Source organism: Nomascus leucogenys, chromosome 19, assembly GCF_006542625.1.
Source record: "Nomascus leucogenys isolate Asia chromosome 19, Asia_NLE_v1, whole genome shotgun sequence".
In the NCBI taxonomy this organism is placed as follows: domain Eukaryota; kingdom Metazoa; phylum Chordata; class Mammalia; order Primates; family Hylobatidae; genus Nomascus; species Nomascus leucogenys.
The window spans coordinates 50,050,508-50,074,463 of NC_044399.1; the positions used below are offsets into that span (position 1 = coordinate 50,050,508).

The 23,956-nt window shown below is 43.8% G+C and overlaps 1 protein-coding gene across 5 annotated transcripts in view; it reads right to left on the reverse strand.

The window, feature by feature from the left end:
• The window catches only part of VIT (vitrin), a 117,561-nt gene that overhangs the window by 40,211 nt on the left and 53,394 nt on the right, over nucleotides 1-23,956 (reverse strand). For 3 of the 5 annotated variants that reach the window (XM_003262730.3, XM_003262731.4, XM_003262729.4), the window contains exons 5-9: nucleotides 17,376-17,509; nucleotides 13,066-13,143; nucleotides 8,206-8,400; nucleotides 1,735-1,791; nucleotides 491-556 (exon numbers count right to left, since the gene is read on the reverse strand). In XM_003262730.3, coding sequence (XP_003262778.1) covers nucleotides 491-556; nucleotides 1,735-1,791; nucleotides 8,206-8,400; nucleotides 13,066-13,143; nucleotides 17,376-17,509 — 530 coding nt within the window. The remainder of the gene's footprint in view (nucleotides 1-490; nucleotides 557-1,734; nucleotides 1,792-8,205; nucleotides 8,401-13,065; nucleotides 13,144-17,375; nucleotides 17,510-23,956) is intronic. The other 2 variants (XM_030800707.1, XM_003262732.4) reach the window with 1 other exon arrangement.

The window sequence follows — 23,956 nt, forward strand, 5'->3', positions numbered from 1 at the left end:
AAAAGGGAATGAGGCCAAATACATTCAGCAGAATACAGCCTTGAAACAAACCCAACATTGTCAGGCAGTAAAAAATCGAAGATGCAAATCAGGTAATGTGCCTCCTTGCCAACCATCCCCCATGCCATATCCGAACCACGTGCTGTATCTGGGTATTTGTGCTTTAACCTGGAGGCCTGTCTGAGGATGGGCCTGGTAGGTGCAAGAGGTAAAGAGGCTGCTTAGTGGGGGAACCTCTTGAGGAGACATAAAGTAATCACAGCCCTTGGATGTCTTCATTGACAAAGATTTTCTCTTTGATGCACTGAGAACAGATCAATCAAAGAGACATTTTCTCGAGGTTAAAATATCTTAGCATGCTCCCAAACTCTGGTGACCTGAAGTTGAGCTGCAGAGGCCAAGAACAAGTGTGTGGGGAGGTCCTTATGTTTGCAAAGTGCCACAGAGCAAATTCCCAGGGAGCAGAGATAGTAAGCAGTGGGCAGCTTACCCAGGCTGACATCCACTCCAACAGGTTTCTGGAAGGCAGCTCCTGAAGGATCTTGCCTTTGGATACCTGCGGGTATTACACAGGGTCAGCTGATTTACACACAACCAACAGGCTGCTCTCTTTCCTTATTTTGCCCCCTGGTGAAAATTACCTTAGTTCAGATTTTCCTTGGAAGTCGGCCGAGCTCTGTGTGCCTGGCTGTACTTTTGGGGGTTGCAGAGGAGGCGAAAATCTTGGCCAAGGGGACAGGAGGAAACAGTGCCCCATGGCTTGGCCTCCTGAAGAGTCCCACGAGTCTGTAGAGGCCTAAGATGGCTTTGGAGTCCTTGCCCTGGCCAGTGTTCTCATTCTCAAGCCTTTTTGTCCAGGACAACAGCATGTGCACTGGCAAAGGTGCAATTGTGAAGCTCATAGAAGCTGCTCGCCCTGACCGGAGGAGCCCGTGGGGCCCCTGTTCCTATCCAGTAGCAAACAAAACAGAAGCTACAGTTTCCAAGAACATGCGGAGAGTGGATGAGTATCCCCCAGCAGGGGGGAGACCCGAACACCCCCCGACTGTGGGTCTTGGCTTCTGATCCTAGTGCCCTGTGGCTTCAGAGGGAATGGTATACTTCCATCAAGTCTATCAGCTCATAGACCGGGCCATGAGTAGAGTTTGTGGAAACCATCAAACCCTGCTAGATTTTCCTTTCTAATCTCTGCAGGCCTTAACAGTGCTGCAGATAAGAGAATTTGCTGGATTACTAGTTCTTCGGCCAAACCATACAGAAATGAAGACAGCCAGGGGCATTTCAGAATTCATAGGTGAACTCCCGGGAAGAGAGAATGTATTTCTGTCCCCCGTGGCATAGAATTACTCAGGCAAAAAAGAGGAAAAAAAGGCTCTTTCCTGGGAGATGATACAAATTTCCCTTCGTGTTTTACCGTAGTTCCTCAAAAATAAGCCCCAGAAAGTGTCCCTTTTCAGGTCTGTAAGAGCCCGGTTACTGAATCCTGAGACATTCCTATCACAACCTCTACAGACTCGCTTCAAGGGAACGGAGAGTGGGTCAGGGCTTTGCTTACTTAACTACTTCTTTACATGTTTTCTTACAAGTTGGGCCCTTGAGCGGTATCTTCTGTTGGCCTAAGTAGTTTAATAGTCCTTGTCCAAATCTAAATTAAATGGCGAAGATGTGGAGAGGAACCCCATGTAAACAAGCTTAACTTTCATCAGTGGCTGGAAAGGGAGTTTAAGGTCTTACCTGGATCAGCTCCAGGCCTGTTTTGGCTGCTTGTGTAGGTGGTAGTGGACCAGAGATCTGTAAGGACATTTGACTGGTCAGAGCATGAATTTTATTTTAATTAGTTAATTTATTTACTTATTTTTGAGTCGGAGTCTCGCTGTATGCCCAGAGCTGGAGTGCAGTGGCACAATCTCAGCTCACTGCAACCTCCGGGTTCAAGCGATTCTCCCACCTCAGCCTCCCGAGTAGCTGGGATTACAGGTGTGTACAACTAGGCTTGACTAATTTTTTATATTTTTAGTAGAGATGGGGTTTCACATGTTGGCCAGGCTGGTCTTGATCTCCTGACCTCAAGTGATCTGCCTGCCTCAGCCTCCCAAGGCATGAGCCACCGCATCCGGCCAATAAATTTTAACTGAACTGTTCTCATTCTTTCCATGATCCAACCTAGCAAGACATTACCAAGGTCGGAAACAAGGTGAAGCTCTATATTTGGGCAGTCTGTACCTGCCTTGGAAGAGGAATTCAAATGGAAAAAAAAAAAAGTATTTAACTTAAAACACCAATTAAAAACTACAGGTAATAATAACCTTCGTATTTCACAACTATCAAAGTATCTTTTAGTCAAATGCCATATTTCTTTACACTTCATTATTCTTACAATAATTCTCTACTGTGCCACTCATGGGGAGGTTGAAGTAATCCTTCAGTAGAAATGTCACTTAACATTCAGCAATTTGCTTAAGCTGCATTCACATGGTATTGATGCAAATAGCATTAGCTTTTCGTCATTTTTAGAGGTACACAATGGGTTATCCTTAATTACTCTGTGAGCGAAGGAAACACACTTCAACATTCATTATTTATTGAGCAATTTCTCTAAAGCAAGGTTTTAAAAGGGAGAAGGGAGATAAAGCATTCTGTTAAGAGAAATGCAAAGCCTTTGGAAGGGGAAGAGAGGCACATAAAACCCAGCTGAGGGAAATAACCAAATGTCATGGAGGGGAAGAGCAAGAGGGCATGGAAAAAAATATCAATTTGTCTTAGAACTGAATCTATCCGAAATCAGCTTTTGACTCTTTTTGTCTGTGTTCCAATCATTTGACACAATTTCAAAGTAGGTTTCTTTGTTTGTTTGTTTATTTTTTGTTTTCAGTCAGGCTCTCACTCTGTCCCCCAGGCTGGGATACAGTGGTGTGATCATAGCTCACTGCAGCCTTGAACTCCTGGGCTCAAGTGATCCTCCTGCCTTGGCCTCCCAAAGTGTTGGAATTAGGGAGGCATGAGCCACCACGCCCAGCCTCAAAGCAGCTTTATTTCCTGTTTAATTATACAGATAACATAGGCTTACTGTAAAAATGATATACTATGCATGGTAAGCAATCACCTTTTATCCTCTAGCCAGCAGTTACTGGTATACAATTCTGGCATACAGACTTGTATCGCTTTTTCTGTGGGATGTTTATGCTGTCAGGTACAGCACACGTTGCAAAAATGAGATTGGTTCCCATGCTGTTTTGTAGCCTCCTTCTTTGACTGAATGATCTGCCCCAGGCCAATTCTCTTGTGGCACTAAGCGCACATATTTCTCAACATTTTACTACCTGTATAGTAACTTCTTTAACCATTCTTCTAGTGATAAACAATTAAATTATCTCCTTTAAAAAATTATGAACAGCATCTGTGTTCATGCTTCTTCTCACCCCGGGTTGATAATTACCTTAGGTTATATTCCTGGAAGTGTGAATTCTGGGTCATTTCTCCACACTCTCATCCAAACTGTGTATTATTGATTTCCAATGAGAGTTGCTGAGAAATGATATTTTGTTGTTTAATTTATACTTGCTTGATTCCTGGTGAAGCTGAACATCTTTTTTTTTCTTTTTCTTTTTCTTTTTTTTTTTTTTTTGGGACAAAGTCTCACTCTATTACCCAGGCTGGAGTGCAGTGGCACGACCTTGGCTCACTGCAACTTCTGCTGCCTGGGTTCAAGCGGTTCTCCTGGCTCAGCCTCCTGAGTAGCCGGTATTACAGGCGCACACCACCGCGTCTGGCTAATTTTTGTATTTTTAGTAGAGATGGGGTTTCACCATCTTGGCCAGACTGGTCTCGAACTCCTGACCTTGTGATCCGCCCGCCTTGGCCTCCCAAAATGCTGAGATTACAGGCGTGAGCCACCGGGCCCAGCAAAGCCAAACATCTTTATAACAATGTTTTTTATTGGCCATTTGTAGTTCTTCTACTGTGGCTTGCCTGGTTATGACCTTTCCCCATCTTCCTTTTGGAATATTTGTCTTTTTCTTACTATTTATAAGACTGGATTTTAAGAAAAGCCTTCTCCAGATACCTTAAGGAAGATAAGCGTTCACTGGTGAGATAAGTGTTGGTAAGGGAAACTGTATGTGGAAGGAATGAGCAGTGATAGATGCTGGCCTCTCTTCCTGCCTCCAATTTCACTTTCTCCCGCTTAGCGGCCCTTGATCAGAAGGTGGAGCCCAGGGTAGAAAGGTGAAGGATCTCAGTCATCGCTATTCCCTGCCACTAGGCGGTGCTCTTCTCCCCTCCCTGGTCTACCCTTGGTTGTGGACAAGTTCACTTGGTTGTGGACAAGTTCAATGCTAGCTCAGCTGAGGCAACCATGGCATGTCTTGAAATGAACCTGATTAAGAAAACAAATGAAGGCACAGCCACTCCACCTCCTTAGCCTGTGGTAGATTCACCCAGACCTATAGCTGAACCTGGAGGGATTTTCCGTCTTTTCCAGAACTCTTTCCTAAGCATGTCTATAGATCTGGCTCTCCCGGCTTCCCCCTCTGTCCCTGGGGATGCCATTGTCCTTGGCCTTTCCCATGAAGAACAGCCTCCTTCCTGCACCTGTAAGAAGTCTCTAGGCCGAGTGCCGTGGCTCATGCTTGTAATCCCAGCACTTTGGGAGGCCGAGGCAGGAGGATCACGAGGTCAGGAGATCAAGACCACAGTGAAACCCCGTCTCTACTAAAAATAAAAAAATAGCTGGGCGTGGTGGCGGGCGCCTGTAGTCCCAGCTACTCGGAGAGGCTGAGGCAGGAGAATGGCGTGAACCCGGGAGGCGGAGCTTGCAGTGAGCCGAGATCGCGCCACTGCACTCCAGCCTGGGCGACAGAGCGAGACTCCGTCTCAAAAAAAAAAAAAAAAAAAAAGAAGTCTCTATTGCTATGGCATTCGGCTTCCTTACCCCCAGCCTTGACTCACTCCCTTCTGTCTTGCTGGTGTGTACATTCGTGGGTCAGCTAAGGGGCCATGATGCGGCCTTGGTGTTCAGACCCAACTTCAACCTGCATCAGCTCCTCTGCATGGGCTGGAAGAACCCCTGTCTCTTCCTGCTATGTACTTTCCGCTCTCCCTTGAGCCCTCTCCAAGTTCCCATGTCTTGTCTCAGAGGCAGATCTTGATCCCATTGTGGAGTACAAATGACTCACAGACCCCAAACGCAGGTAGCTCCTGTTTTGGCTACATACTCTTCAGGTGCCCTAAGCCGAAGCGACTTGCTGCAGGGATCTTGATGGGATGTGTTCATCGATGTAGCCCAGATTTAGAACAGTGCCTGACACATAGTGGGCATTCAATAAAACATTTGTTGAATGAATAAGTGAATTAGGTTTTGCTTGAACACCCTGTCCACAACCAGTTCTAGAACCTTTTGCCTACAGCCACATATATAAGAGGAAAAATCTTTAATAAGTGCAATAACAGCAGCTCACTTGTCTATCACAGTATAAGGAGATTTGCTTTCCAATTTTTGGCCCATTTGAAGGAAAAACATGACTTATCTAAATATTATTTAATATAGTTGACCTGAAATATCACAGCAAATATCTATAGCCTTAAGATAGCATTCATGAAAGTCAATTGGCTGCCTAGTGCTGGGGAGGAGGGGTTAGAGGAAATGAAGAGTAACTGTTTATGAGCACGGGATTTCTTTTGGGGGATGAAAATGTTCTAGAATTGATTGTGGTGATGGTCACACAACCCTATGAATATACGAAAAACCATTGAATTGTACTTTAAATGAGTGAATTGTATGGTTTCTGGAAAGTATCTCATGAATACTTTTATTTTAAGAAGACATAAGCAATTAAATATTAATTTTCACTTCTTTTTAGGCCTTCAGAAACTCCTTTGAGTAGGCAATACAACTTTTAAAAAGCTCTCCCCCCTCCCCCAGTTTGGTTCCTATCCCAGCAATTGAGGTGCATGCTGCACGGATTGCTTGCTCCGAGCATTTGTCTAGCAGTATGTGGATCACCATGGAAGTGGGTGCTGGATGAGGATGAAGAAGGAACAGTGATGGGCCGGGAGGCTGTTGTCCAAAGCTCCTGTTCCCAAGCCAGGAATAATGAAGCTTTGCCAGGTTAGGAGCCACTACTTCAAGTTTCTTAGGTTTTCCACAAGCAGAGCCCAACTTGCAACAGATTTCCAAGCTCCCAGCATAGCCAAATAAATATGCCACATGTTTAATTATATGTGTTATATAAGAATTTAAAGTCCTCTAAGGAGAAAACAGGAGCAAACAACTAACTCAGATACTCAAAAATCTTTGAAAGAATCAAGGCGTCTGAAGTCAAGAACCTGAAATTTTAGCAAGGAGAACTTCTGGCTACAGAACCCCTGTTAACCCTTGCCATCCAGCATCCTTCCTGTTTCTCTTTTGCTGTCAAGTATTGTGCACCTGTGTTAATATTATCCTGAGTTAAACAGGAACAGAATGGTGGAGGAGTGTTTGATGTATTTCAGAACACCAAAAATTCTTTTTGCGGTATTCTTATTTTGGGACTTTATATCGTAGCTTCTTCAATGAGTCATCCATAAAATAGCATAATAATAATTCTTATTTCAAAAAGTTATTGGGAAGATTAAATAAGATAATACATGCAGTACGCCTGGTACGTGGAATATATGTACTACATGCATTCTGTTATTTATTATTAATTCAAGAAGAAGTCGGCTGTGCTGAGCACCGTTTAATTTTGCCATACCAATTGTGCCAAGATGTGCTCTGCCTGGCCCTGGGGTGTTCATTTTTGGCAGGGATGCTCCCCTGCAAGGAAGAGGAGAGCCAGGCTGCTGGAGTTTGAATTCCAGCCCTGCCACTTCTCAGCTGCTATGTAGGCTGGAACCAGTTTCCTCACTGCCTTACTCCTTGGTTTCCTCATCAATACAATGGATTATTGAAATTGGAAGTCATAAATCTACTTCATAGGGTTGTTATGGAGGATTCAATAGGCTAATAATTGTAAGGTGTTCAGAAGATGGGCTAGCACATTCAAAGTGCTGGTTTGCATTTTTATTTATTTATTTATTGAAACAGAGTCTCTTTCTGTCACCCAGGGTGGAGTGCAGTGGTGCGATCTCGGCTCACTGGAACCTCCATCTCCCAGGTTCAAGTGACTCTCCAGCCTCAGCCTCCCACGTAGCTGGGACTATAGGCATGTGCCACCACATCTGGCAAATATTTGCATTTTTAGTACAGATGGGGTTTCACCATGTTGGCCAGGCTGGTCTTGAACTCCAGGCCTCAAGTGATCTGCTTGCCTCAGCCTCCCAAAGTGCTGGGATTACAGTTGTGAGCCACCGCACCTGACCTGATTTGCATTTTTAAAATAAAAAGATGGATAGGTAGGTAGCTGGCCTCTGCTATGGGAGTGGGGAGGGGGAAGGGTCATGCTATGTGGCAGTAGTGACTGGAAGCTGGAGGTGAGCCTGAAAAGAACAAGTCCCATGCACTTCCTCCTGGAAGGAAAAAGTGGCACTAGGTGGGAAATATTCAGAAAACCTTGCTAGGACAATAGTGGAACTCCAGCTGCAGAAGTTTTCACCCCCTTGCTAGAAAAGTTCTAGAAGTGAGATAGATACTTATTAACTTAGGATGGTGTAGATATAAGTCTGTGCAGAAATGAGATCAGATGATCAGATGGGCTCTTTAGGCCCTATTTGATGTAGTACGAGATGAAGTCCATAAACTGGACCTTGATAAAACCTTCAACATGATTTGAGCAATGGGTAAAAGTAGTAAGACAAAAAGCCATCAGAAAAGGAACAAAAATGTTAGCTATCTGACTTGTCCTAAAGGGATTCTTTTGGTTTTGTTTGCTTTTAATATTTGAAGACTTCCAAGTCTGTACCGTTTGTCACTTAAAAACCAATAACAACAACAATAAACCCCAACAATGTTTACATAGAAATCTACCATCCCTTCAACTGAGCTTTTGGAGAAATAAGGATTTTGCAATGGGGAAGTATTCTATCTTCAGAAGTATGGTGACAGCAGTCCTATTTTTGAATCTACATCCTCCCTTGAATCTAGGAGGAGGACATAATCACATACCCCTGGCCCAGTTCTCCAGTGCTCCCCATTCACCCAGCCCAATAGATGCTCAGACAGAGCTGTTATTCTAAAAGCCCAATTTCCCATTTCCTTAGCACAAAGCAACACATGGTCTACCTACTGACCCATCTCCTGGCTCCTGTGGCCCACAGGCTCTGGTCTGGGGATGCTGGTGGTAGAAGCAGCAGAAGGGAATGGCCTTGGCAAGATGGTGGTGGGGGTGGCCACAGCTACAGTGACAGCCAGAAGCTGCATCAGAGTGACTGGCTGTGCAGTTGTCCCTGGAATGGGTGGCCTCTGATAGGCTTTTGTGGTCTCACCTGTAAGAAAATGGAATTATACCAGGGCCCACGAAATAACCTGTAAGCTCTTATAGAACTAGAAATAAAATAAATGTTGATTGAACACTAGCTGTGAGCACAGAGCTGTGCTAGCCACGGTGAAGGGTGAAACCCAGGTAACAGCCACATTCTTGCCTGAAAGAATGTATGCTCTCAGAGCAATCACTCAATCAACCAAAGATTCAATAGCAATAAAATAAATGACAGGTCAAAACTATAGCAACATAGAACATAGACAAGGCAGAATATGATTAATTAATTGCTGAATTAATTTGCCTGGCACCACTAGCAATGGTTTATGTACATATTTTTTTGTTTTTGTTTTTGCTGATTTGATTAGCATTGGCCTTGGAATAGAAGATAGAAGGTACATTTGGGGCTTTCACTATGACTTATTCTCAGAGAATGCATTTCAGATGTTCTAGTTTAGGTTGGTTCATGACTGGTCAACTCCTCTGGGCTCCAGTTTCCTCATCTGTAAAATGGGGTAATAGAACTAACTGGATGGTAAGGATCATCCAGACTCTACATTTTTTTTTTCTTTTTTGAGACAGGATCTTGCTCTGTCACCCAGGCTGGAGTGCACTGGCACAGTTATAGCTCGCTGCAGCCTCGAACTTCTGGGGTACAGTGATCCTCCCACCTAACCTCCCAAGTAGCTGGGACTACAGGTGCAAGACACCATACCTGCCTAATTTTTAAATTTTTTTTGTAGAGAAAGTATCTTCCTGTGTTGCCTAGGCTGGGCTTAAACCCCTGGCCTCAAACAATTCTTCCATCTCAGCCTCCCAAAGCTCTGGGATTACAGGTGCAAGCCACTGTGCTCGGCCTAGATACTGCTTCTAAATGGTGCTCTTCATCCATGTGTGATGATTTAGATCACTTCTCTCCTTTTAAACACCGCCGTAGTTGGCTCCCTATAAAGCAAGTCTCAGTTTGTTAGTGCTCTGAGAATATCTCTGAAGGTTTAAAGCAAGGGGACAAGTGGCTACCTGCTGGACATTGGAGTTTGTCTTGAGAACTGTGGGTTCTCAGGGAGACACACAATGGCCCCCAAAGTGAACAGCTCCTCAGTCCTGGGAAGGAACAACCCACTGTTGCTTGTGCCTGCTGGGCCCCATTGGGGCATGCCAGCTTCTGTCCCTGTGCACCTGTATCAGCTGCTAGGGCTGCTGTAACAAACTACCACAAACTGGGTGGCTTAAAATGACAGAAATGTATTCTCTCACAGTTCTGGAGGCCAGAAGTCAGACATCAGCATCACTGGGTCAAACTCAAGGTGTCAGCAACACTGAGCTTTCTCAGGAGGCTGTAGAGTAGACTCTGTGTCTTGCCTCTTCTGGTTTCTGCTGACTGCTGGCATTCCTTGGCTTGTGGCCATGCCCCTTTAGTTTTCAAGGCCAGCATCCTCAGTTGTTTCTCTGCCCCGTCATCATATGACCTCTGATATGGCTTGGCTCTGTGTCCCCACCCAAATCTCATCTCAAATTGTAATCCCCATAATCCCCACCTGTCAAGGGAGGGACGAGGTGGGAGGTGATTGGATCATGGGGGCGGTGTCCCTCATGCTGTTTTCATGATAGTGAGTGAGTTCTCACAAGCTCTGATGGTTTTATAAGGCAGTTTTTCCTCTCTCTCTCTCTCTCTCACCTGCTGCCATGTAAGACATGCCTGCTTCCCCTTCTGCCATGATTGTACATTTCCTGAGGCTTCCCCAGCCATGTGGAACTGTGAGTCAACTAAACCGCCTTTGTTTGTAAATTACCCAATCTTGGGTAGTGTCTTTATGGCAGTGTGAGAATGAACTAATACAACCTCCTCCTCTATGGATGTGAAATAATCTCCCTCTGCCTTCCTTTTACAAAGATGCCAGTGATTGCATTTAGAGCCCACCTGGGGAATCCGGAATACCTGCCCCCTCACGATCTCAGGATCCTTAATTTAATCACATTGGCAAAGCCTCCTCACATTTTTTCCGTATAAGGAAACATTCAATGGTTCCGGAGATTAGGACATGGATATCTTTTCGAGGTTGTTTTTCAGCCTACCACAGCATCCTAGCTCTGGCCTTAACTCTGCTTGGGGTTGGTACATTTTTGTTACACAGCACAGCAGACCAAGGAGATAACATCTGAAATAAGAAGGTGCCTCTGTCTCTGGTGGGAACCATCCACCTTCCCCTTTGACATTGTACAACATCCAGGAATATAGTGCCAGAATCATAGTCCTGGACAAGTGATGCAGACAAATGTGTGGTGGGGTGTTTAGACTCACCGCCAACACCAGCACCTGTTCATTTCCCCACCCTGACTCTGTCGTCTTCTGCAGGAATCACAGCACTGACTTGACAGCAGGTCAGCAAACCGTATTCCTGGAATCGGGTTGGAATTCAGCCATTCGGTCTGCTCTTGCAGGCATTAGCTGGTCAAGGTAGGAAGCCGATCTTTCAATTGCCTTGTTTCTTGCTAAGTTGGTCACCTTTAAATTTGCCCGTAGCGTGTGCCAGACAAATCACTAAAGAGCTTGGAGCAGCCTCCTTCAAGCCATCCTCAGGCAAAACTGAATCTGCCTGATTTATGACATTTCCATTATATTAAAGAGTTTGAGCTTTCATAACAAGTACTAGGGAAGTTTCTAATTTCTTGAAAGTACTTCTCTGTCTTACCCTCTGGTAAATGCTACCATGCATTATTGCCTCTTTAGGGAGATGCAGACCCAGGTTTGACCTACTTCATCTAGGGAAAAGCCATTTAACAAATCCACTTGTATATTTTATGAAATAGGATGTAATTAATAATTTGGAAAGAAACATACATAAATTGACAATCTGTTTTACTTGTAAATTATTCATGAAACTGCAATGTACTAAAAATAAAACTTGTACTTGCAAATAATGAACACTTTTTGCCACCTAAAACTTATTATATATTGAAAATCTGAATTATCTTTTTGTCACACCGTTGGCTGATCCCAAGGCTGCTGACTATCTCAGTCTGCCTTTGCTAAAATTGATTTGCTAGAGAAAGGCTCAAGATCCTGGGTGCAGTCTTCGTATCACTTGCTTATAATGCAGATGCTTTCAAGTGTATCATAAATTCAACTAACAGCCATGGGCTTCCACGGGCTTCCATGGGCTGTTGTTTTTGCCTGCTCTCCTTCATGGATTAGAACTGTCTTTAAGAGGGAAGATACACGCCTGTAATCCCAGCACTTTGGGGGGCCGAGACGGGTGGATCACCTGAGGTCAGGAGTTTGAGACCAACTTGACCAACATGGAGAAACCCCATCCCTACTAAAAATACAAAATTAGGCGGAGGTGGTGGCACATGCCTGTAATCCTAGTTACTCCAGAGGCTGAAGCAGGAGAGTGGCTTGAACCCGGGAGGCGGAGGTTGTGGAGAGCCGAGATCGTGCCATTGCACTCCAGCCTGGGCAACAAGAGCAAAACTCCCACTTTGGGAGGCTGAGGCTGGCGGATCATGAGGTCAGGAGATGGAGACCACGATGAAACCCCATCTCTACTAAAAATACAAATATTAGCCGGGTGTGGTGGTGGGCGCCTGTAGTCCCAGCTACTTGGGAGGCTGAGGCAGGAGAATCGCTTGAACCTGGGAGGCGGAGGTTGCAGTGAGCTGAGATCGCGCCACTGCACTCCATCCTGGCAACAGAGTGAAACTCCGTCTCAGAAAAAAAAAAAAAAAAGAAAATCTAGAATGATGGTTTAGAGAGGGGTTTCTGTTTGATGCAGGGTAATTTATTTAACTTCTCTGTGCTGCATTTTCCTCAGCCAGAGCAATAGTATAGGCCGATGGTGGTCTACCGTGATTAAACGCAATGATCAGGTAAAATTCTTGGAATGATGCCTGGCATACAGCAAATGCTCAATAAATGCTAAGTTCTACTACTATTCTTAAACCATGTTCACCTTAAGTACATGAATAGAAGCTGAACTATCAGGCTCATAATGTGTTAGCTAGCCTATCAAGTTTCTGGAAGCAATGCAAAATCCCATTATAAAGTGACTCACAGTTTCTCTTTGTGTGGGAAATCAAAAGACCTCTGGAGACACAATAATGCATAGTACAGTTCTTGATTTAACACAGAAACCTGGAAAAAGGTATTTTCTTGGCCTGAGGTCTACCGACACCCCCTTTTGTGGTTCACATGGAAGCTGAGTTGGCACAACCTTGTAGACAGTGTTTTTTTGGCCTGGGTTATTTGGATGAGCAGCTTGCTGTTATCACATAAACCACCTCGTTCTCTTTGCTTCTCTTCATTTCATACCTAAGTAGATACAGCCTTTTTCCTTTTAGCTGCCAGGAAACATTTCCGGACAGAATGTCATGTCATTTTCTAAAGTAACAATACAATAAAACTCAAGGCAACAGTCAATCTGAATGAAAATGACACAAATATAGAGACACAATCTCAGAATTGCAAAAACAAAAAATAAAGCTTTCACTCTTCAGCCCCAGCCATCTGATCTCATTGATTTCTGTGCCCATGTTCCTGGCATCTGTTAAAATATTGCCAGAGCCAGTGGAGCTTGACCGGTTAAGATGTTAATTTCTCCACTATCTCCCAAAACACATCGCACGTTTATGGACTCAGAAGGTTTAGATTCAATCACACGTGAGCACTTGCCTGCTTGGGCAACTGGGCTTTTGGATGATGAGTACGTAAGAGCTGATGGGTAGGTTACACCCTTTTTGGGTTTACTCTCTGCAAAAAAAGAAAAAAAAAATGAGATTTATTTCTAGAGCTAGAGGTTTTAGATGGTTCTGTACTAAGTTGATTCCCTCCTTTCAATTTATCTCTCTTCAGTTCAATAAAATCGGTCTCCCTCACGCTGAATTGTTGATTACAACGAGAATGTCAAGTGGCATTTTGTTTTCCTGTACAGCTTGTGTTTTATTACTATTAGAATGGAAGCAACAAAATCTCCACGATTCACAGTTGCTTAACATCAACAATCCTTCTTTCACAAGAAGTGACATGGAAGTGAAGGTTTTCATCTGTGTGGCTTCGAATGTTTAATTATATCAGTAGGTGAACGGGAAAGCCTTCCACATGCTGTCCTTTGAGATGATGGAGTGCTCCGGTCATAGGCTCACTTTCACAGACCCTGTGGGATTCATTTGAATTTCATAGCAGTAGAAAAACCTAAAAGTAGGTAAATATAGGTCAACCTTGAAAATAACCATGTATTGCTCACCGGGGAGGAGACACGGTAGCTAGCAGGCAAGGAGGAGGAATGGTAATGTCTATTAGGGAAAAAAATAAGCATAAAAAAATTGCCAAAGTCTTCTTCTGACCATAAAGGAATGCCTGAAATTCCACCATATGGTCTTTGTCCCACAAGTAAAGTGAGAATGCCCCTGGAATATAGTAAGCCCCCTGAAGGTAAGTCATTTGTCTGACTTGGTAACTGTTGAATTTTCAGAGCTCAAAGCAATTTTTTCCTGGCATGAAGTAGTTGCTCAAGAAGTATGTATTCAGTGGGGGAATATCTTAAAGCTTAGATCTCTGTTAAAATTAAAATACCTTGGTAGGGGTACTACCTATTAGCCAATATTACATCTAGTAATGAAAGCATTTCTTCTCCCATCTGGAGGGAATACTTTTACAGGATGTGAAGATGGTAAGCAGTGTTGCACAGAGAACCTAGGTCGGTGGAGGAGGATCTAGGGCACTATCTTGCCAACCATCCTGCTGGCACAGGGATCGTAGGGTCATGAAGCAGAAAGAATAGCAGGGTCTAGGGAAGAACCTAGGATTAGGAGTAAGACAATCTAGGTTTCTGTTTCTATTTTACCTTTAATTAACTGCCCCAACCTTTGAGGCTCTTGTGTTTTCATTCAGAAAACAGGAATAATGACATAGCCCTACTTACTACACAAAGTTGTACACATCTAATGGAAAAAATGTTAAAATGTTTTGGAACTATATATCTCCATAGATATGCAAAAATTTATTCTGGTGTTACCTATAAATGCCACGTGTTTGGGCTTACTTGCATTACTTTACCTCATTAAAATCACCTGGGGAACAGGATTGGCATTTCCAAGTACTCCACCAATGTCGAGGCCTGCTCCAAATGACAATGATTGAGGTTATTTTAGGCCCAGGGAGGGCCCCATGGCTGTGGGCCACACTTTATCTGCAGAAAGCGAGGAAGAGACATCTTCTCTCTCTATTTATTGATCTAAAACCTGATTTTTTTTTTTTCTGTTTCTATTCAGAAGGAAAAGGAGCATGAGCTCAGTTCCCTGAAATGTGGATCAAAGAATAAATGGGAAGTATTAGGGGGTCCCTCACTGACATTTCATATTCCTGGACTGTGTAAAGATCATGCGGGCCGTAAACGTACACCTCCTCTTTCGCTCCCCCTCTTAGCTCACCAAAGTGAATTAGTTAAGGAGCTCAGGGGCATATGAAAAATAGAAATAAAAACCTAGAGAAAGATCATGGTGGCTGGGCGCGGTGGCTCATGCTTGTAATCCCAGCACTTTGGGAGGCCGAGGCGGGCGGAACACGAGGTCAGGAGATCGAGACCATCCTGGCTAACACGGTGAAACCCCATCTCTACTAAAAATACAAAAAAATAGCCGGGCGTGACTGCAGGCACCTGTAGTCCCAGCTACTCGGGAGGCTGAGGCAGGAGAATGGCGTGAACCTGGGAGGCGGAGCTTGCAGTGAGCCAAGATAGCGCCACTGTACTCCGGCCTGGGCGAAAGAGCGAGACTCCTTCTCAAAAAAAAAAAAAAAAAAGAGAAAGATCATGGTGGCACCTGAGCCTTCAGAAGAGGATTCGGACACGATGCAGTTAAACTTGCTGGCCATGAACCTCTGAATAATGGGAAGCATTCCTTGGCTGCCGGTCAGTTATCAATCCTTATGCTGCAGTGCGCTCCTAACTCATCCATTCAAGAGAGGCTTCCAAGCCATTGCAGAAGCACAAATGTTTATTATCATTGGCAAAAAGTATTTTCGGGTAAATGTCACTAGGTCGAATGAGGGGAGATGGAAGTCGAGATTTATAGGGAATAGTATCAGCAGATTGATTTTCACTTAAAAAGACCAAAACATCTCTACTGCCATAGAATTAATTTTTCTTTTAAACCTCTGTTGAGATTCTTGGATTGCAGACTGAGCACTTAAGGCTGAAATGCGCTTATTCAGCCAGGATCTACTTGGTGAACACCTATGCAGAGATTATATTTCTATCTCAACATATTTGTATTCTAGACATTAGCATTTTTATATGGCTCCTGTTGTGAATTTTTTGTTACAAGGCAAAAACCCCACAGTACTGCGGTTGATACCCTTCCACTATCTGACAAAGAAACCAGTCTAATTTGAACTGTGGGCGTGTAGAATTTGGCAGGCAAAAGGAAACACGGATTGCTCAAGTTGAGAAGAATAGTAAAAGGTCTGTTTGTTGTCCTGCTAACGACTCTAATCAGTGGAGGACAGTAGGGGCTTGAGGCATGGGGTGCCTAGCAGTGCTAGAAAACCACCCAGATTGGAAGACCTACTGTTTTATGAAACATTTCTCTCTTCCCTGTTCAGCTAGTTTTCTGTAAGTGGCTCCTTCTCAGGACAGTCCCAAGGCGCCTAATTTTGTTGGGAGGCCAGGAAGTTGGCTACAATCTAGTTTAAAATCCCATGGAACCTCCTTAGAGAAAATGGGAGATTCAGGTCTAGAGTAGGGTAAGTATAAGGTGAGTATAGAACACTGTTAGGCGGGGCGTGGTGGCTCACGCCTGTAATCCCAGCACTTTGGGAGGCTGAGGCAGGCGGATCACCTGAGGTCAGGAGTTCGAGACCAGCCTGACAAACACAGAGAAACCCCGTCTCTACTAAAAATACAAAAATTAGCCGGGCATGGTGGCACATGCCTGTAATCCCAGCTATTCGGGAAGCTGAGGCAGGAAAATCGCTTGAACCCGGGAGGCGGAGGTTGCGGTGAGCTGAGATCGCGTCGTTACACTCCAACCTGGGCAACAAGATTGAAATTCCGTCTCAAAAACAAAACAAAACAAAAACACTGTGTTGTACTCAAGTACTACCGTGAACATGTCAAAAGCTTGAAGGGCTCCCACTGGGCAATCTCAGAAAATATGAGCACCAAAAAGAAAAATGAAGATAATAGATGATAACATTATACTATATTTTTAAAAACAATCTATGAATCCATAGGCCACTTAAAAATAATAGGCGCAGAGAGGGAAAGCAACTTTTCTTTATATAAGAACACTAGCTAACAAATGTGGAAGGAATGACAGAATTAGAAAAAATTATAATTTTGCAATTACTAATGTAATACTTGCTACAGTGAGGATCAGCAATGGATGTTAAAATCATTGGGTGAAATTTGTTGGGGAACAAGCTACTCGAGCATGTTAAAGCATCACCCTACAGATGCTTATTAATTACGAGGTATCTTTGCCATGGAGAGATATGGTAAAATATCCAATGAATCAAACTTAGCATCACCAACAATGGAACAGACTGCCATTATATGCCTCTTGATATGGCCACTGTGTATGACACAATGGATTTGCTGTGATAATACCTATCTATCCACTTACCAGAAATCTCAAGGAATAAGGTTCTAGACATGAGGCACATTTGGCATAACTAAAGGACTGGTTTAAAAACCCAAGCTATTAAATGTAATTAATGTAATTAAAAATCTGATTGGACTTACAGATAACTGCAATGTAATTAAAACAAGCATGTGGGGCCTTTTCATATTTTCATATATGACTTTGTGGTGATTTATCATGTAATTCTAATTTATTGTATCACGATTCTAATTATCAGAAAAACGAATGGTTCAGATTTTTATGAAATGAGGCGGGCCATAAACAAAAACCAACAGCACAATGAAAAGAGCACATTTCATCTTGTGGTAGGTTTAGCAGCGTTTCTCCACTGTGTGGTCATACCTAAGACGATAAAGGATTCTCTCCATCGTGGTAGGGATAACGATTGGACACCGTTGGAATAACTCCCTTTGTAACCAGACTGTCCAGCAACCTTCCGAACAAGTATTTTCCCTCCTGAATTATCAAGCACACCACTATGAAGAGAAAAAATAATTTTTGAGGAAAGAACAGAAATATTTTTTGACGTGATCAACAGACTAGAAAACCAGTCGCCATCTTTATTTAGACATAGGAAAGCAGCGAGGTTAAGCAAAGTTTACCTTGACATGAAGCCTAGCCCCCAAGAATGGTGCCTCTACCACCAGGCCCAGCATCTGAGCTCCCAGGTTCAATGTCCTTCTCTTTCTTCTTACAGGAGCTGATTGTTCTGTCAGTCAGGGATTTCTTTTTGCCACCATGCCTCAAATTTCTTTTCCTTGGTTTTCTCATTCCCACTAGCTCTTTTAAGTAAAGCCTCTTTCTTGACGGTTTCCAATTTGGTTTTGTGATGGCACAGAATGAATTTAGTTATTCCAAAGGGTGATATAAAATGATGAAAAGTAAACACTCCTTTTATTTTGGGTCAGGGAGGAAAGGTGTGCAGCTAAGTTAAACTCATTAAAAAAGCATCCCCCAAAGACTGAAAATTGTTTCTTTAAATTTCTAGGATTTTGCCAGGTTTTAGATCCTGAGGGAACGGTGACTGACATATGAATGTCTTTCCTTTGATGTTAGGCAGGGTCTCCATCTGGTTGCTAAATTGCACTTTTACGTTGTCATTTCTTGCCCCAGAGCCGAACATGCATGGCTCCTTTGGGTATCCTTAATTTATGGCACCGGGAGATTGAGATTTCTCCCCATCAACACCTTTCCTTCCCTCCAGGAGTGAAAGGTGCCATTTCCTGCCCTCCCACCTTCCTGATGAGTCAACAACGTTCAACCCTCAACCTCCCAATGGCATAGAAGGAAAGAAAGTGGTAATACTACTCAACATGTAAAGCACTTAATTGCTTTAAAACTGTTCTCATATGTGGTGTCCCACTGGGTTCTCCCAGCAAACCTGAGTTGTGGAGTGGAGGGAATGCTGTTATTGCCATTCATTCCGTAGAAACAGGCTGTGTGAGGTTGCATGACTCACCTGGAATTTTCTAACTAGTAAATTGCACGAGAGATTTAAACCCAGGTTGAACTCGCCTTAAGTCCTCAGTTTGTCCCTCTTGCTTCCATCTACCTCTCAAGAGTTCAAAAGCACAGACATCTCCCGAAGCCAACTCCTCCTCACTTGCTCTCGTCTCTCGGAGCTCCCTGTGATTGAGTTCCCTCACATCTCCCGATGGCAGGCAGGCTGGTTTCAGCCATTCCCACTCCCATGGCTCTGACGATGCTGCTGTTTCACCCCAGAAGACCTGGTTCCCTCTGCCTGACCAGGCCTGTGCTGCTGTCAAAGGGCAGTGAGTTTCCAATTTCTCCTTCCCCACAGAGATTCTGACGTGACTTTGCTACCTCCTTCCCTCCTTAGAATCTTGTTCTCACAACTTAAACTCTGATTTTGTTCCGTCTTGTACTATTTCCTGAACATTTCTGGAGTTTATTTTGTCTCCCAATGAAATGGAAATATTTCTCATGGAAAGGGCAGCATTTTATGTTTCCACATAAGAAGGTGCCACGGACACCTGCTTTTGAAAGCCAATTTTTTTCTTCTTCAACTTTTATTTGAAGTTCAGGGTACATGTGCCAGATGTGCAGGTTTGTTACATAAGTAAATACATGCTATGGTGTTTTTGCTGCATAGATCATCCCATCACCTGGGTATTCGGCACAGCATCTATTAGTTATTCTTCCTGATGCTCTCCCTCCCCCGCCCCCAACTCTGACAGGCCCCAGTGTATGTTGCTCCCCAACTCATGTGTCCGTGTGTTCTCATCAGCAGCCCTCACGTATAGTGAGAACATGCAGTGTTTGGTTTTCTGTCCCTGTGTTAGTATGCTGAGGATAATGGTTTCCAATTTAATCCATGTCCCTGCAAAGGACATGATCTCATTCCTTTTATGGCTGCATAGTATTCCATGGTGTATATGTACCATATTTTCTTTATCCAGTCTATTACTGATGGGTATTTAGGTTGATTCCATGTTTTTGCTATTGTGAATAGTGCTGCAATGAACATATATGTATGCATGTATCTTTATAATAGAATGATTTGTATTCCTTTGGGTATGTACCCAGTAATGGGATTGCTGGTTCAAATGGTATTTCTGCTTCTATGTCTTTGAAGAATTGCCACACTGTTTTCCACAATGGTTGAACTAATTCACACTCTGTGAGAGCCAATTGTTATGCTTTCAGGATTGGGGTGAGCTGGTTGACTTGACATTGGTAGCTTGGAATAAACAATGGTGAAAGTATTTGTACAGTGGAAATTGGCAAGTCAAGCCCATCTCCTCCCTGCATTAGAGAGCTTGTTGTTAAATGGCTCACGCTTGTAATCCCAGCACTTTGGGAGGCCGAGGCGGGTGGATCACGAGGTCAGGAGATCGAGACCACGGTGAAACCCCGTCTCTACTAAAAATACAAAAAATTAGCCGGGCGTGGTGGTGGGCACCTGTAGTCCCAGCTACTCGGAGAGGCTGAGGCAGGAGAATGGTGTGAACCTGGGAGGCGGAGCTTGCAGTGAGCCAAGATTGCACCACTGCACTCCAGCCTGGGCGACAGAGCGAGACTCCATCTCAAAAAAAAAAAAAAAAAAAAATTTACCAGCACACCGCTGACTCAGACTGAAAATTCTAATTATTAAATACATTTTAAAAAACGACCCAATGCTGTCTTTACTTATGGGAAAAACGGAAATAACTCTTACCTTTTTCTTTTCCCTCAGATAAACTATTCTGTCTTAGATTTACATCCCATTATACCATGAACGTGCGCATAACAGTACCTCAGTGAGGGAAGCCCCACAGCACCACCTCCCTCACCTCAGGGGCCGAGCATCCTTCAGGCTGTTTTTAGAGAATGGGGAGGGGATTCTCAAGCTGGACTGGGCTGCTGAGGGTTATTTAAGACTGACAACTTGGATTTGGGGACAAGTAGAGATGCAGAACTATTGTGTTCTCATGAGATTTTCCTGTTGGGTCAGAGAGTGAAGCCTCATCTTGGAAGTGGCTGTATCCAGGGCAGATCCCAGGGAAGTCAGTGGTCCTTACACTTCAGGAGGCATCCACAAGGCAAAGAAGCAGGATGCACAGGAGGCTTGACCAATGTAGGAGACACTGGAGGAGGAGGGAGAGAGTCTGAAAAAAGCTGTGGTTCCACTTAGGAGGCAGATGGGGGCTCAGAGCCATGGTAATTTGGAGAATTTATGTAAATACCGCCTCATCATTTGTATCACTCAGATGGAGGCACTTCATAGATATTCTCTGGAAAAGCAAACCCAGTTCCACTTCCTTGCATTCCTCCGGTACCCTGCATGGTGCTGAGCATGGCCTTGATGTTCACCTCCCCCCGATTCCAGTGCCAGGGGACTGGGACAACTGAAGGTCAGTACCTTGGCTCAGAGAGAACGGATAGTTCACCGCTAGGACCTGGTGTCGAATGGCTGCTCTTCTGAGGGTGGGCGCTGGTCAGAGATCAGCGTGAAGAGTGTCCTGCATGGAGTTGGTCTTTTCATTGCACCTTCTCAGAGAAATCTCTCCTCTCCCCTGCACTTGGCCATGCTTTAAACATAGGAGTTAGTTTAGGATAAGCCTGAGCCAACATATGATGCCTCAAATATGTTCATTATCCCTTTGGTTTGAAGGAATTAAGGGAATTTCTTGTACTAAGACCTCTGATCATGATATAGAATATGAACATTAAACCCTTTAATGCAAATTAATCTGAGTTTCTAAACCAAAGTACACTGTCTCCAGTCTCCCACTTCTGACTGTTGGGACTCTGGCAGGACGATGGTTATAGATCCCCAATATACTTTCTGCTCATGTTCTCTATATTTTAAATCCTGCCTTCTGAAAACAGATTTGCACTGTTTGTGAAAAACAAAATGGATACCTTCCAAAATTCCTGTCTGTTTCCTCTTAAGACTTTTATTTGTCTTCCCTATGAATAGTGGTACCTCTTTCCAAACAGATTTTCCACTTTATCAGTCACTGGTCTGGGAAGTCACAGTGGCACTCAGTTGCTCAAGCAGCAAATCTTGTTTTTTGCAAAACAAGCGAATCAAGCTCTTCTTTTCTGCCCCTGTCCCCTCATTTATATTTTTCCCACCAAGTTCCTACACTCTAACCCAAATGCTGGAATTATAGAGCCTTGGTCCTGTCAATGCCCTTCTTATTTTCTCCACAGGGCACATCCTTCCACCATAAAGCATTTCCCAACTTTCGCTACTGTAAAGTCTACACCTTGCTTGAGTCCTCACTTTGTACACTAAGCAATGCTGGGACTCCCCAGTTCTTATGTAAATATATCACCTGGGCTCCAGGCTGGAAGTAAGGGGGCATGAGTTTTAATCCTCACTGTGGATCTAACTAGGAATTTATTTATTTATTTCAGACAGGGTCTCACTCTGTCTCACCCAGGCTGGAGTGCAGTGGCGAGATCTCAGCTCACTGCAACCTCCGCCTTCCAAGCTTAAGCGATTCTTGTGCCTCAGCCTCCTGAGTAGCTGGGATTATAGGTGCCCACCACCACACCCAGCTGATTTTCATATTTTTAGTAGAGACGGGGTTTCACCATGTTGGCCAGGCTGGTCTTGAACTCCTGACCTCAGGTGATCCGCCCGTGGCCTCCCAAAGTGTTGGGATTACAGGTGTGAGCCACCACACTCAGCTAAATTTTTTTGCATTTAGTAGAGATGGGGTTTTGCCTTGTTGGCCAGGCTGGTCTTGAACTCCTGACCTCGGGTGATCTGCCCACCTTGGCATCCCAAAGTGCCGGGATTACAGGCGTGAGCCACTGCACCCAGCCTTAACTAGGAATTTAATTAGCTTTTTGATACCTCAGTTTCTTATGTAACAAATGAGGATGCTAACAACAACGTTATAAGGGTGAGATGCTGCTAGAAGGAGAGAATCACAGTGCAAAAGATTACATGTTTTTTTTTTTCTTCTTTTTTTTTGAGACAGAGTCTTGTTCTGCCACCCAGGCTGAAGTGCAATAGCATGATCTTGGCTCACCGCAACCTCTGCCTCCCAGGTTCAAGCGATTCTCCTGCCTCAGCCTCCCGAGTAGCTGGGATTACATGTGTGCACCACCATGCCCAGCTAATTTTTATATTTTTAGTAGAGATGGGATTTCACCATGTTGGCCAGGCTGGGACTCGAATTCCTGACCTCGTGATCTGCCCATCTCGGCCTCCCAAAGTGCTGGGATTACAGGCGTGAGCCACCGCACCTAGTGATTACATGTTATTTTAATATCATCTTTGGTGAGGTCAAATTTACTCTTGTGGCTCTATACTCCCTCGCAAATGTGGAAGTGCAAGAGAGACCCAGCAAGTGCCAGAGGAAGCAAGAACGAATCATCTAGGATCAAAATTGAAAAAATACAGGCAACCTTAAGATAGGCTCACCCTTTGCAGCAGATGTCACTTTCTACACAGACACTGGAGTGTGTACAAAGACATGGACTGGAGAGGGCTGTTGGTGCTGTGGGCTGGAAGTATGTGTGGGAGGCATCCATGGGTGTGCAAACACGTGTGTGTAGATTTGTATGACTTTTCCCTTTTAGTATGAAATTGATTTCAGGGTGAAAGCAAAACATTTCTATTTCATAGTCCGAAGTTATGAAATAGCATTCAGTGATTTTTATTCCATAGTCTGGAGTTATGGAACAGCTTTTGGTGTCGTTTTTCTTTAATGTTTTACTACTTATCCTTAATAGAGCTTTTGTAATCCCATTCCCATTGAAAAACCAGTTCGCTCCTTGCCCCTCTGCAGTAATGGGGAAAAGATTACTATAGCCAATGAAATCTATTAGTAATTCTTAAACTTTATTTTATGCATAGTTTTTGTCTTACTGCTCCCTCAAATTTCAGAGAGTCTACTAACTAGACACCTTGAAATAGAATGAATTTTATATATTTTCTCTCCCTTGCAGAGGTACAACTGAACAGTCAACCCACTTATGTGCAAAAAAGGAAAAGGAAAAAGATAACAGAAGTCTGAATAATTCAGAAACTTTATCCAGCATCCAGTAGCCAAGTGTTGACTCCTGAGTCACATCTCAAAGCTGTCCTGGGCAGCAGTTAGGAGTACAGGTGCTGAAGTCAGCTGGACTTGGGTTTGAGTCCCCACTATGATACTTTTTAATAGTATGGCTTTAGAAAAGTGATTCAACCTACCTTCATCTTTAAGATGTGCATAAGAGTAGTAGAAACTGCATAGAGGAATTATTGCTAGGATTAATTAAGATTAAGAAGGTGAAGTGCTTGGCACATACATGCTAGTCTTAATTCCAAAGATATTAAGTAAGCATGCATTTATCTACGTTTTGACTATAAACGTAAGCAAGGGTGGTATGAGGATTCTGTTACGGTATCTTCATTTAGGTAGTGACTTAGTTCAAAGCATGCCATGCCTTCTGTCTTCCTTCCTGGATCCCAGACCAAC